This window comes from Rousettus aegyptiacus, unplaced genomic scaffold (genome assembly GCF_014176215.1).
Source record: "Rousettus aegyptiacus isolate mRouAeg1 unplaced genomic scaffold, mRouAeg1.p scaffold_m13_p_8, whole genome shotgun sequence".
NCBI classification, from domain to species: Eukaryota; Metazoa; Chordata; class Mammalia; order Chiroptera; family Pteropodidae; genus Rousettus; species Rousettus aegyptiacus.
This window is the reverse complement of record NW_023416311.1, coordinates 10,130,685-10,145,143: the sequence shown is the minus strand read 5'-3', so window position 1 is coordinate 10,145,143 and position 14,459 is coordinate 10,130,685. Positions and strand designations below refer to the sequence as shown.

Here is a 14,459-nt window from a genome sequence, read left to right as displayed (position 1 = left end):
TAAAGCAAATCACCCATGGAATACCCTCAGGGCAAGAAATGCTACATTGCCAGCAGCCACAGAGATCCTTCATGTGTCCAGAGATCGAGCAGGTCATGGTTCATTTCACCAATTCGAAGTTAATCCTAAAAGACTGAGAATCTAGAGAGTTATAGCGAGCCTGACTCAGTCTCTCTTTCCCCAAGAATGCAGAAGCTGTGCATTTCTTCTGCAATTATGAAGAGAGCCGAGGCAATTACCTGGTCGATGTGGATGGCAACCGGATGTTGGACCTTTATTCTCAGATCTCCTCTGTCCCCATTGGTAAGAGCTGAAACTTCCCCTCTCTTAGTCGTGGCTATCCAGACTTGAGATGTCCCTTCCAGCAAGCACATCCCTCTGTGTTGCCAGAAGCTTCCCTCCAGGGCAAAGAAAAGGAACAAGTAATTCGTACAGGGTGTATTACTAGAGTCTTTACATTGTCTCCTCTCATTTACTCCTCCCCATAACCCTACAAGCTGAGTATATTTTAATATCCCTGTTTTGTGGATAGATAAGCAAAGCTTGGAGAGGTTCAGCAGCTTGCAGAGGAAGGAAGCACAGGCAGGATGTAAACCCAGGTCTGTGTGACCACCACATTTAATGTCAGCTGTCTTCGGTTGGGTTTCCTGGAAGAAGAGCCTGAGGCAGGGATTCCGTGCAAGTAGTTTATTGCGGGACAGCTCTCCAAAGAAAGGGGAGGAAGGGAAACGACATAGGGCAGGAAGAAAAGCTAAAAAAGGATGAGCTGTCAGCTAGACACTAGCTGTGGCGTGATCCCCCAGGGGGCTCTGGAACACACATTGCACCCCAGAGTTGGTCCCAGACTGAGGCAGAGACTCGCCTTTTTGTACCCCTGTACCAGTCAGCATCGCCCGAGGAAGGACATGTCATCTCTTGGGTAAAGTAGCTTCCATTCACCAAAGGTAATTTTCCAGAGTAGGAGGTGGCCGAAGCCATTATCAGTCACACACACGCACGGCCCTCGGGAGAGGGATGGCCTGCCCAGTAAAGGTGACCTGGTGGGGCAGCCTCGGCATCTGCCTCGCCCACCTCCCTGCCACGCAGAGTGTGACTCGCTGCTGTCGGAGAGCACGCAGACAACGGCATGGGTCGGGCCGCTTTGGAGGCGGTAGCTGCTGTTTGCGGCTTAGATGGTTCGTGCTCCTTTGCTCATTGGCGTCCTCATTACCTTCACTGGTCTGTAGGCGGAGTGTCCGATGAAGCCTGTCCCTTCGTGGGTGGCGCCAGAGCGGCCCCCTGCATCCCATCAGCAGCTTCCCACCCCCAGCAGCCTGGGGCCTTTCCCCTGAGACCCCGAATTAGGTCTCCTCTCCTCCCCCTAGAACCTATTTATTTCCCATTAAGATGCAATTAGACGGTAAGTGGATGACTCATTCTTTTTGGAAAGTCCCGTCATCCGGAGGTGCCTGGGCCTTGGAACACGTTTTGGACGCTAAGATTTACAAACCTCTATCTCCATTTTATTTTGGAGTGGAAGAGATGGCATCCAGAGTCATTCTGGGTTTGGATCCTGGCTCCACCATATATTAGCCATGAAACTGTGGGCCAACGTCTCCCCAGCTAACTCCTACGTCCTCCCACCCAAGGCTCCCTCAGCTCGAATCTGCAGCCGATGTATGCATAGGAGTTTGGGGGGCCAGGCTAGCAGCAGTCGTTAAAGACCTAGAAGTTCTAAATTTCTCTCTCTGGCCACCTTTTCTCCCATATCTATAGTCTTTGGGATGATTTTTTTAAATAAAAATTATTGGGAATTTATTATGTGCCTGGCATATTGCGAAGCACCTCACATATTATCTCATTAGACCCCTACTACAGTCCTACAATATTGGGTCTTTTAACATCACCCCCTGGTTTATTGATGGGGAGCCAGCTTTCAAGAGATTGTAGTGTTTGTCCAGCATGTTTTTAACCAATGACTCCCACAGATTTTAACCAATGACTGTCTCCCTCCTAAGCTTACTTCTATGATAGCAGCTTCCCAGACAGCTGCCCCTGCCCTGCAATGTGGGGGTTCCGCAGCATCGAAAGCCCAGGGGTGGGATTTTCCTGATCAGAGAGGCTGTCTCTTCTTTCATCTGTCCTTCTGAAGCGAGTAAGACAAGCCGAATCTGTGGCTTAATGAGATTTCCCTTAACTGGCTTATCTACCGAGACAGAAAAGTCATAAACACCAGGCAGGGTGAGAAGAGTTGGAAAAACCCCACCGCGATCCTTCCTTGAGTAATGAGCATCTTCCAGCCTTGGGCCCAGCCTGCCTTGGATTGACAAGGGGACAGGCGGGGACAGTGGGGGAAGACCATTAACAACCCTCTCCCCTTAGTCCCCATACATCGCTCCCCCAGTCCATGCTCCCGGCAGCAGGCAGAGTGAAACCACAGGCTATCCAAGTCCATTCACTGTTTTTTAATTCCGTTAAGGAGAAAATCTACCCTGGGTGATGCTGGGTCTTTAATACCTGTCTACGCTTACTAATCTTTTATTCTGGAGGTAGCAGGCCCCCAGCTCAGAGCCATGAGCAAGCCTCTCGCCATAGTGATATAAAGTCTCCTTTCAAAGTAAATTTATTTAAATTAAAAAGTGAATCGATTAAAACAAAATAAATACAAGTTATGCATGATAAAAATCGTGATACTTCAAGCCCAGGAGTTTTTCTCCAAGTTCTAACCTCCTGCTCCAAGATTCATTGATGAGTCTTTTCTCATATGTGACAGTTTTGAGTTCTTGCCATGTCGCTGGATCTCTCTGTTATTCATTCATTCAACTAATAACTGACCTTTAGGGTCTTACAGTCTGGTCTCCTGACCTTGGTGCCTTGTACCAATGTGGCCTTCCTGCCGAATTATTGCCAGGGTTCGTAGTAATGAACAGAAAGCCTCCTACATAAAATAGATGCTCAATAAATGAAGTGAAGTCTTTGAACCCAGGACATCTGGCTCTAGTGCTGTACGGTTCTGTCTTGCTCCTCCCTCCTTTACAGGAAACGCTTTCGTTTATTGAGCATCTAGTATGTGCAGGGGCTTTCTCTTCATCAGTGCAAATCCTGGCAACAACCGGTCCGCAATTGATGGACTTTACGTTGCTTTCGAGCTTGGAGATATTGAAGTGGCACAATTAAGACACATATACACCGGTCTTTATACACATGCATAGGATAAATTCATAGGAGAGCAATTGCTGAATCGCAGGTGTCCTGAGCCTTGCTGTGGAATGTCAGGCCCAGGCTGGACAGGAAATTCAGCGGGACTCAGAGTAAGCAAATGCGTGAAGGCAGGCCCGGGTGTGCTGGTCACAGAGTGCAGGTTGTACCAGCCCCTCACTCGGCCCCTGAGCAAACACTTGTTGAGATTTGACTCCACCACTGGGCACTGGGAGAGAAAGTGAGGACCACATCATGCCAGCCCGAGGAAGCACTCCCAGAGCGGGTCTTGATTCACGCTGACCTTGCATTCACTTCCTCCTATGTCTGTCTAGTCCAGTCAGTCTCAAACCTGAACCCCACAAGTACCCTGAGAGATTCCGAGTCCGAGGGGGTTTGGGTGTGCCCAAGAATGAGTCTCTTGTCTGCAAAGGATGAAAAGACTTTCTGGCCTGAGAAGAGAATTGCGGGGTAGGAAAGGAGGTACAGGGCAGACCATGGGGGAGGGGCACGGGGACCCTCAGATGTGATGCCGGTCTCTAACCATATCCCCCATCCCCAGGTTACAGCCATCCTGCTCTCATGAAACTCGTCCAACAGCCTCAAAATGTGGTAAGTCCCCGGGCTGTACACGGGAAAGACCAACCACGTTCAGGGCAATTCAGGGGCTCATTGGAGTAGCCTTCGGAAGGGAAGTCCATTCATTTATTCCATGAATATTTTCTGAATATACATGATGCACGAAGGCCCTTGGAATGCCTCGTGAGCAAAAACACACCGCCCCGCCGCCATGCATCAACCACACACATGAGAGGAGCCACATTCGGTGCTACGGAGTGAGTCAAGCAGTGTGCCGTGTGGGCATAAAACAATGACAACGACAACGACAATTAAGAGCGTAATAGATACCGTATTCCCCCTTTATCGGCAGCCTTGCCTTCCGTGGTTTCCGGTTACCTGTGGTCCAAAAATAACGAAGGGGAAATTCTAGAAATAAGCAACGCATCGGGTTCAGAGGAGGCGTGCCATTCCGGCTCGTGTGGTGCCATCTGGCACTGTGTCACTCCAACCCACCTGGGGCGTGACTCCTCCCTCTGTCCCGCGTGTCCAGACTGTAGGTGCTTCCTGCCCATTAGTCGCTGAGTAGCCATCTCGGTTACCAGGCAGGCTGGCTAGGTTATCACAGGGCTAGGTTCAAGGAACCCTTATTTTACTTAATAATGCACATTTATGTAGCTTTTATTAGAGCATATTACCATAATCGCTCTGTTTTATTTATTTAATTTTTTTTAGGCGAGGCAACCCTTGGCTGACCTCACAGGTTGCAAGGACCTTGTCAGCTTACGATCCCTTATTTTTTATTTTTTTTATGCCTACAGCACCTGGTCTCCCATGCAAGTACTAACCAGGCCCGACCCTGCTTGGCTTCTGAGATCAGACGGGATCGGTCTTGTTCAGGGTGGCGTGGCCGTAGACCTATTTTATTATTACTGTCGTCAGTGCTTAATTTAGAAATTAAACTTTATCATAGGTATATACATATAGGGGAAAAACACAGCACAGTATATATGGAGAGCGGTACCTCCACAGTATCAGGCATCCCCTGGGGGGGCTTGCAACGTATCCTCCGTGGACAAAGAGGAACTTCTGGATAAACACTGTGTTCGGCACTTCAGCTCTAACGTTGACAAGTCACGAGGAAGGTACCATTGTACAGATGAGGAAACCGAGGCACAGAGAGGTTAAATATTTGTTCAAGGGCACACGGCCAGAAGAGGTGTCAGAAGTAAAACCCGCAGGAACGAGGCTATCCGGGAACGGAGGGGCTGACGTCAGGGAAGCAAGCGTCCCCAGGGAAGTGACATTTGAGCTGAGCTCTGAAGGAGGGGCAGAGCGGGCAGGAGAGCAGCGGCGAGGTAGATGACGGAACAGGACGGTGACGCGGGAGCAGAGAGGGAAGCGGGCAGGCCTGGCGGCTTCCGGTGACGGGTGCCACGTGTACCAGGGTTGCCCGGCCAGAGCGTTCCCTGCGGTGGGGCTCCGCCGCCTGGGCGCTGCGGGACGTCTAGCAGCCTCCCTGGCCTCTAGCCACTCGATGCCAGTAGCGCCCCTCCCCACCCCGAAACCGTGAGAACCAAACATGTCTGCAGACATCGTCAAGTGGCCTCTGGGGGTAGAGTCCTCCCTCCCCCCCTCCCCCGCCCCTAGGTGAGAGTCCCTGCAGAGAAGGCTCCCGTTTCTGTCGCGAGAGTGGCGGAAAGCCTCGGACACGACACACGTGGAGATGGCCCGATGTCCCAAGTGCGTCATCGCTCGGTGCCTCTTCCTAAGTCACGCAGCGTTTCTCGACCTTTTTTTTTTTAGACATCATTTTCCTACACTCGTTCCCCGGGCTCGCCGTGTGTGCGTTTCCTATTGCTGCCGGCACTGATCACCACCAGCGTAATGGTCTAAAACAACACCCACTGACCACTGACGGGCTCGCCGATTTCGTAGGTCAGGAACCTCGTGGGTGGGCTGGCTGAGCGCTCCACCGCAGGTCTCAGAAAGCTGCAACCGGCCCCTGGCTGGAGGCCGGACGGGAGAATCTGCTTTGGGGCTCGGTCAGGTTGCTGGCAGAATTCACTTCATTCTCACGGTTTCCACGAGGTCGCTCCATCTCTGCGCCAGCAAACCCGGTCCAGCCGGTCTCCCTGTCTTCCTCCCGTTTCTGCCCTTGGCAAAGGGCTCATGTGGTTGCACTATGCCTGTCCAGAAAATCCAGAATTCGTCTCCCAATCTGAACCACTTAGGAACCTTAATTATATCTGCAGAGTCCCTTTTGCCCTGTAACATATTCACAGTCTTGAGGGTGAGGCTGTGGCACCTTCCCGGGGCCTATAAGTGCGCTCACGACACACCGATACAAAACGGCAAATGCGTGTACGATATGGGGTATGTGTGCCATGCGGCTGCCTGCGCTCTCTACGTCAGGGTGGGGTGTCGAGAATTAGAAACGGTCCCTACAACGTGCCCGTACTCAGTTATGTTTCCCCCAGACCACGTTAGGTGGACCACACGCCTTATCCTAACAGCATAGGTGCGTTTGTTTCATTCTTCATTGGCGCGCAGCGGGACCCGGGGTGAGCTCTCCATCGTGTCTGGCTCACGCGCTCACGGCCCTCTGCAGAACTCGTCCTTGTGGGGGAGCCGCCGATCATCCCTTCCCGGGGCGCAGAGCGAGTGTGCCAGTGTGAACACGCTGCGGTTCATTTATCCGTTCCAATCCGGTCGTTTCCCGCGAAGACCGCCGCCCCGGACGCTCACCGACGCAGTCACGGTTTCCGTGGTTCCGAGGCACCGAGTGGGGCTGCGGGCGGTGTCGTGCGCGCACACAGTCAGCTTTCAAGAGGGCAGTCGGCGTCCACTCCCCCAGCGCCTTGTCCGAGTGCAGGTTGCTCCACATCCTTGCCGACGCGGAGTCGAAGAAGGGCGAGGGAGGACAGAGAGCCCAACCCCGTTAGGGACTGACTCACGGCCTCAGACCTTCTCCCCTTTTAGCGCCCCCGGGGGGAGACAGTAGGAAAGAACCAATGGGTGCGCCCCACCTGGGGCATGGGCGAGGGGCATGGGGGGACGTTTCTCCCCTCTGATTAGCTGACAAGTCCAGGGCCTGCTGGAGGACTCCTGAGGGCGTCCGGGCGCGCGGCTCGGCGAGTGTTTATGTTCAAAGCCCGACTTTGTTTCCAAACGCCGCGCAGATCCCAGATGCCTCAGCAGTTGGTGCCGGAAAAAAAAACGTGTCAACAAACATGCCACACACATTTGCAGTGTCAGTTGCCTCCGGAGGCAGAATCGTCCCCAACAACACGTGACTTCGAGCCCCAGGGATTCTGATTTTGAGGGCGGCCCTGCCTCCACTGCCCCTGCCAGAACCTGGACGCCCCCCTCACCTATCACCTCTCACCTCTCACCTCTCACCTCTCAGCCAGTCAGAACCAGCCGTAGCTCTGCATCTGCCATTTGGATTTTTCCCAGCGACCCCTCTCCAACTCTTCCCCACCCCCCACCCCCGTACATTCTCATCTCCAAACCGCGCTGTGCGGGGAACCCTTTCCCCCAGTACCCACTGCCTCAGGATGCACCCCGAAATCCTCCACTTCAAGGGCAAAGCCGTTCGAGATCTGCCTCCTGCTTTTCAGCCTTATTTCTTGACATTTGTTTATTTACTAATTATCGATTGAGCACTTACTCTGTGCTGGGCGCTGTTCACGGTGCTGGAATTGGATGGTGAGGTAACAGTCTAGATTATAATGTAGAACAGTCTAGATCAGTTCAGATAACAGACTGGGTCACAGACTGGTCAGTCTGTGCTGACGTTCTGCAGAGGACTGCGCTTGGGGCAGAGAGACTGGCACAGTCTCAGAGAGGCAGCCTGCCCTACGCGTAGCGGGTACATCCGGCCGGAGTCAGGGGCCTGTCAACTGATGTGGGGGTGAGGGGTGGGTCTTCCCAACTCAGCTGGAGGTGCGCTGAGCTGATGGTTACGGTGTTTTACCTATCCTGGGCAGGTTTCTGAGAAGGGACTAATCAACCCTTTTGTAGCCCAAAAACATCACCCTGAAACTCCCACACAATTACTTCACGCGGCTGCAAAAAACGAAGCCGTATCTTCTGGATCCAATATCTGGGCTCCAGTTACAATGTCACCAGGGCCACCTCATTTAATGCCCGCCAGTTATACAATGAGTATGGGACATTGCATAGTCACATTGCAATGAAAGATGAGAGCAATCTGACCTCTGGGGCACCTTGGACAGGGTACACATGGTACCCTGACATCCTGGTCAGAGAAGACCCGTGCCATCCCTGTGACCTCTAGGCCTGTCCACCTGCGTGACTCTGTCCAAGACTGAGCGCCTGCCTCATCTGTGTGCTGCGTTGTCTCATTGGCTCCTTATGAGCACCCAGGGGTCCCTATTTTGGCAGATGAAGACCCTGAAGTCCAGAGAGGTTAAGTAACTCACTGCAAGTTGCACAGCCACTTAAACCAAAGCCCATTCTCTTCGTGCTGCACGTAAGGGCTGCTGAGTCTGACAGCAGGGATTCGTGAAACCCGTCCTCATTTAATTCCGCTACCCAATGTCCTAGATATCGTCTGTTCCTAATGTCACGCTTTATCAAACAGGAACATCACCCACACATCTTCCCTGGGCCCAGATAGGCAGTCAAGCTGCCAGCCAGCCCAGCCGTCCCCAGTGTGAGCCGCTTGCCCTGCTGCCAGGGATGGCGGTTCCCCTCTACCTTAATCTTGTGATGGGCTTGATTTCTTAGGGGCCCCACTCAGATGGGAGCCGAGAGGAAACGCCCCCTGGTGCCCCTGCTGGCCGGCCAAGGTCTCCAGCTTCCACTGAGCAAACTCGTGTCCATCATTAACAGTATCGGGCAGAAGCTGCCTGCAGTGTCTGGCGGGGAATGGAATCTGAAGTCGGCAAACCTGGGTTCGAGTCTTGGTTCCGCCCTTTCCCATCTGTGTGTGATTATTTGGAGCAAGTTGCTTGATCTCTGTGGTCGTCATTTGCAGTGAGGAAGGCTAACACCCCCCACTACTTATCCTATGTGCAACGGAGTGTGAACCTGCCCCCATGTCCAGCAGTCAGAGCCGAGTTCCCAAGCCACTAGCAGGCTGAGTTCTGGGGCCCGCCTATGCAGTGAGGCCACTGTTCGGGTTTGCACGGAGTTAATTACGCCGATTGTGTCTGAGAGAGACGTACCCAAATCCCAGACTCGGTTAATCCTGCCCTTTTTTAAAAAATTAAGTGTTTTTATTTTTGACTAATCTTAGATTTACATACCAGTCGTAAATACAGTTCCCGTCTCCCTTTCACCCAGTTCATCCCAACGTCAACACATGGTACCCTTGTCGGAACTAAGAAAGTAACATTGCTGCGTTACGTCCTTCAGGCTTCATTCAGATTTCCCCAGTTTGCCCACTCATGTTCATTTTGCTGTGGTTGTCCCAGGATCCAATCCAGGATGTCACATCGCATCTAGTACAACCCCTTTTAATAACGCAAACCCAATTCCTGGCGATCACAGTTTATCCACTGTGCGGATCCCTCCCAGACACTTCCCAATCCACCCAGAGGGACGGGCTGGACCTCAAGGGACGGGACAGCTGTGCTCTTTTTCCATCTGCATTTCCATCTGCATTTTCTATACTGGTGGACACATGTCACTATATATTTGTCACAACCCATAAGATGTACCACACCAAGAATGAACCCTGATGTGAAATTGTAACCTTTTTAAATGCCGTTTTGCTAGCCACGTAAGTAACATCGCCTTGAGTTAAAGTGCTATAGTTTACCTAACCTGATGTTGGCATTTAGAGTGTTTCTTCTTTTTGTTGCTATAAATGTCGCTACATGAATAATTAAATGCACAGCCTTTGTTCGCATTTGAAACAGTTTAGACTAGAGTATTAATGGTTGAAACTACCACCACGGTTGAAACTTCTGCTGTGGTCTGTGTCCTTCCAGAATTGGAACATTATCTTTAAGGAAAGTATTTGAGGCCAAGCTAGTGGGGAGATCTGAGACCATTGGCCCTGAGCGTGTGTCTCCAATCCTGTCATGCGGGTGACTAGCATCTATGCCTGTGATTTGAAGCCGGCAAGGCAGAGGCTGGTTTTGTTCAAGAACGCAGCTACACTGAGTGTGCGACTGTCCCTCCACCCGAGGCTGTTTTAAGATCATTTTGGCCAGCGTTGTAAAGTGGGCTGAATTCTCATTAAAATCTGCATTTCTCTTTTCTTTTGAAACTTGGAGATACTGGCTCCCTCCACCTGTGTCTGGAGTCACAGGGCCGGGCTGACTGACCTGTGGACAAGCGAGTTCTTAGCGACCACCGTGCCCCCTCGTTTTCTGAGTGTCAGAAGCAAGTGTCTGTTTAGCATCAGGCTTGCGCTATTGATTTCCTTGCAGAGGGAAATAACTTCTCTGGACCCATGTCTATCAAAATTAGCGGGGGAATCAACAGAGAGAGTCAAGTAATTTTTCTAACTTTGCTTTCCTCGTACTCAGCCCGTCTTGTTTATTTAGCCAGCTCCTCATCGCATTGCTCTCCTAAGCCCTGTTCCACTTAGAAATTCTAGAGCTGCTACTGCCTCTTAATGCCTTTTTTCCCCATGTTTTTTTTTAAAATTAAAGTATAACTTAATGCAGTAAAATCCATTCTTCGTAGTGTATCATCGTGTGAATTTTACCAAATGCAGTCACATAGTCATTTCAAAATCCAGACACATTCGCACATATTCATAGCGCCACTATTCAGAAGAGCCAAATGCCGAAGCAGCTCAGTGGTCCATCGATGAATGAATGGATAAACAAACTGCGGTATAGCCATACAATGGAATATTATGCAGCCTTAAAAAGGAAGGAACTTCAGTCACATGCTACAACATGGATGAACCTGGAGGACATTGTGCAAAATGAAATAAGACAGGTACAAAAGGACATATACATATGATTCCGCTTATATGAAGTTCCTTGAGTCGTCAAATTCAGAGACAGAAAATAGCATGATGGTTGCCAGGGGCCAGGAGAGAAAGAATGGGGAGTTAGCGTCTCATGGATACAGAGTCTCAGTTTTGCAAGATGAAAACAGTTCTGGAGATGATGGACGGTGGTGATGGCTGCATGACAATGTGAATATACTCGAAACTACTGCGCTGTACACTTAGAACTAGTTAAGATGGTAAATTTTATGTTATGTTTGTCTTACCACATTTTCAAAATCCAGACATGGTATAATTCATCACCTCAAAACATTCTCCTGAGCCCAGCCCCTGGCAACCGTGAGCCATTTTCTGTCCCTATAGTTTTGCCATATAAATGGAACCATACTGTGTGTAACCCTTTGATTTCTCCTCTTTCGCTCAGTACCATGACTTCGAGATTGTTTTCCTCCTGTTCTTCTTGCGCGTGTCAGTAGATTGTTCCTTTTTATTGCTGGGTAGTATTCTTGTTTTTATCAGTTTGTGTATCCTCTCCCCAGAGGGAGGACATTTGGGTTGTTTCCAGATTTGGGCAAATAAAAATAAAAGCCACTATAAACATTCACATCCATTCACGTCTTTGCTTCACTTAGATAAACACCGAGGAACGGGATCACTGGGTCATGGGACGTGTGTGTGTTTAACATTAAGAGAAACTGCCGCACTTCCTTTAAAAGTGGCTGCACCCTATTACCTTCCCTCCAGCTGCGAATCAGAGTTCTAGATGCTCCACATCCTCGTCAGTACTTGTTATTGTCTTTTTTTTTTTTTAGCCATATTTATGTTTTTTTTTAAAATTATAGATTCGCAAGAAGTTGCAAAAAATAATACAAAGAGGTCCCGTGTACCCTTCACCCAGTTTTTCCCAGTAGTAGCATCTTGTCTTAAGTATAGAACCATGTCACAACCAAGACGTCACTTCTTCTGCAAACCCAGAGTGATCTAGTGAATGTCTCTAAAAGTGCTAAGAAACCCATCATTTCAGAACCAACTGAGCACCATCAGCCTGTCGGACCCCGTCCCCCTGTGAACTGCGGGCTTGGCGGGCAGGGAGCTGGGTCCGCCCGCGAAGTCACTGTTTGCCTCCTGGCCTTTTTTTGCAGAGCACATTCATCAACAGACCTGCCTTGGGTATCCTGCCTCCAGAGAACTTTGTGGAGAAGCTGCGGGAGTCCCTGATCTCGGTGAGTCCGCGGGAACAAACCCCCCACCGCGCTGCTAGGACCCACTCCGCCTTCCTGCCCCTGCCCCTGCCGCCGCCCCCGCCCCACGCCTGCCCCGTTGCCCCTGCAGGAAAGGCTGTTCTCATCTCTTGCAGGCGGCACCAGCAGGGGAAGTACAAGACTGAGATCCATAACAACACAGAATGGGGTGTTTCTACTTCACTCTTATTCTTTGTGCCGATTCTTTCACAAAGAGTGTTTTCACTTGTCCTTTGGAAGAAAAGAAGGGGTTCCTTGTGTGCAGGGAAAAGGGAACGCAGGAGAAATTATTATTTGTCCCATGACAGGAGGCTTGCATGTGTTATTCAACCCACTCCAACGTTTCGATTTCAGTTATTACAATGATTAAAATCATTCGGAACCTCAACTTCCCGCCTGCAAAATGTGGATGTCTCAAGGGGTGGCAGTTGTGTCAAGAGGGACAGACCGGGCTTTCCTTTGCCCTTTTTTCCTGTCCTCCCTCCAGCCTTGAGGCTTCTGGGCTCCTCCGCCACCCGTGGACAAGCCTGAGTCCACTGTCCCAGGCCGACTGCTTCTGGGACATCCCTGGTCCCCTCCCAGTCTCCCTCTGCCTCCCACAGCTCCCAAAGCCAGCTCGCAGCCCACAGAGGCACCACTCCAGCTGGGGGAGGCGGACTCGAGGTGAAGCTGAGCCCACAGCTATTTCTCTCCCTGCAGGTGGCTCCCAAAGGGATGTCCCAGCTCATCACCATGGCCTGTGGCTCCTGCTCCAATGAAAACGCCTTCAAGACCATCTTCATGTGGTACCGGGTGAGATTTGGGGCATGAGCACACACGCGGGCTCCCCAGCACCCAGCCACAGACTCACCTTTTGTCTGACTGTTTATCCCAGCTGGCCAGAGTGCTGGACATCAGTGACCACACTCAAAACCCAGAGAGGGCCACTGACCAGATGGGGCTTTCCAAACATTCTAGTGGGGTACGGTGCAGAGAGCCGAGGCTTTGGCACCAAACTTCCTCTGTGTAATTACACTATTTTACCTGGACTAACACAGACCGTCTCAGCAGATCTTAGTGGTTGCTAACGGGAGAGTAATGTACCCTGTGTATCCTATTTATTTCGTCCCGAGCACAATTAACAATCTCATGCTTTAGTACGTAAATGTAATGATCATGTCGCACATACTCAGAGAGAGGGAGGAGGCTTTGACCAGAAATAACAAAGGTTTGTTCAAGGGTCTTAAGGTTGGCAATCCAGAAACACTACTAGGCAATGCCCAGAGTGTCTGAAGGAGAAAGAAAAGTTTGAGACTTTCGTGGTAGTTAAGTACATTCTTCAGAAGAGTCAGTTCTGCGCTCTTAGGCCCCAGATCGGTCCAAGAAGGTAATTGTCAGGTGTCCAGTGGTCTAGACAATAGGACCTGTTCTTCTTGAGGTCATTCTGGAGGTTTGATGTGTATCCAGGCTCTGACACACAGCAGCCGCCCTGGTGTACATCCAAGCATTGACGTGGGACTGGGAAGTTCAAAAGTTTAAGTTCCCAGACTCAGTTAAAACAAGAATAACCGTTTCCTCAGGCCTCAGACCACTGGGAGTTAATAATTTAGCAGCTTGACCACAGCAACTCCGTTTTATTTCTTCGCTCTATTCCTCAATCAACACATGAGATCAGCTCTTGAGTGAGCATTCTCCAGCAGTCCGGGCTAACTATGGGTTTGAGTGGAAGTAGAAGCCCCTCCGACCCCAGAACGTCTCTGAAATTTTGTTCTGTTTTGTTTCATCAGAGCAAGGAAAGGGGTAAAACAGGTTTCTCCAAAGAGGAGCTGGAGACGTGTATGATCAACCAGGTGAGTGAAGCAAACCCCCTCGTCTCCCCTCAGACGGAGCCGCCACAGCCCCCCTCAGGCTGGCGCGAGCTGACAGACCTTGCCCTTCTCAGTGCAGGCCGCCATAACAGATGCCACAGACTAGGGGCCGGAAGTCCAAGGTCAAGGTGCCAGCTGATTTGGCGCCCCACAGCAGGCTCTCTTCCTGGCTGCAGACAGCCACCTTCTTAGTGTGTCTGGGAGAGAGAGAGCAAGCAAGCTCTCTGGTGCTTCTTTTCGTGAAGACACTAATCCCGTTGGGGGGCCTCCCTCCTGACCTTAGCCAACCCTAGTCACCTCCTCACATGTGGGGGTTAGTTAGGCTTCAACATACAAAGATGGGGGAAGACAAACATTCGGTCCCCCACAAGAGGTCCCCAAGCATCCCAACTCCCTAGTCCCTTCCTGGGGCGTCAAGGCTGAGTGGGGCTCTTCAGCAGTTCCCCAGAACAACTGCCTGAAGTGGACCCGTCTAAGGGACCCTTTAATGCATCCTCTAGAAAAATCCAAAAGGTCGACACAAACGTATGTACAAGGGCGTCCCCATTGATGTGCAGAGCAGCGATCCCCAGAAAGGCTGGCGACCGTCCGTATATCCAGTAATAGGGAAAGAGGAATTAAGTGTAGGAGGAATTACGGTGGCACCAAGAAGGCCGCTGTTGGGGGACAGTGGGTAGAGTACAAGCTCCCCAGCCA

The 14,459-nt window shown here is 50.9% G+C and overlaps 1 protein-coding gene across 3 annotated transcripts in view; it reads left to right on the top strand.

Moving 5' to 3' along the window:
* ABAT (4-aminobutyrate aminotransferase) overlaps window positions 1–14,459 on the top strand; it is a 75,784-nt gene that overhangs the window by 48,034 nt on the left and 13,291 nt on the right. For all 3 annotated transcript variants that reach the window (XM_016154106.2, XM_016154109.2, XM_016154107.2), the window contains exons 5-9: window positions 186–303; window positions 3,740–3,789; window positions 11,818–11,898; window positions 12,616–12,708; window positions 13,683–13,745. In XM_016154106.2, the coding sequence (XP_016009592.2) occupies window positions 186–303; window positions 3,740–3,789; window positions 11,818–11,898; window positions 12,616–12,708; window positions 13,683–13,745 (405 nt within the window). The remainder of the gene's footprint in view (window positions 1–185; window positions 304–3,739; window positions 3,790–11,817; window positions 11,899–12,615; window positions 12,709–13,682; window positions 13,746–14,459) is intronic.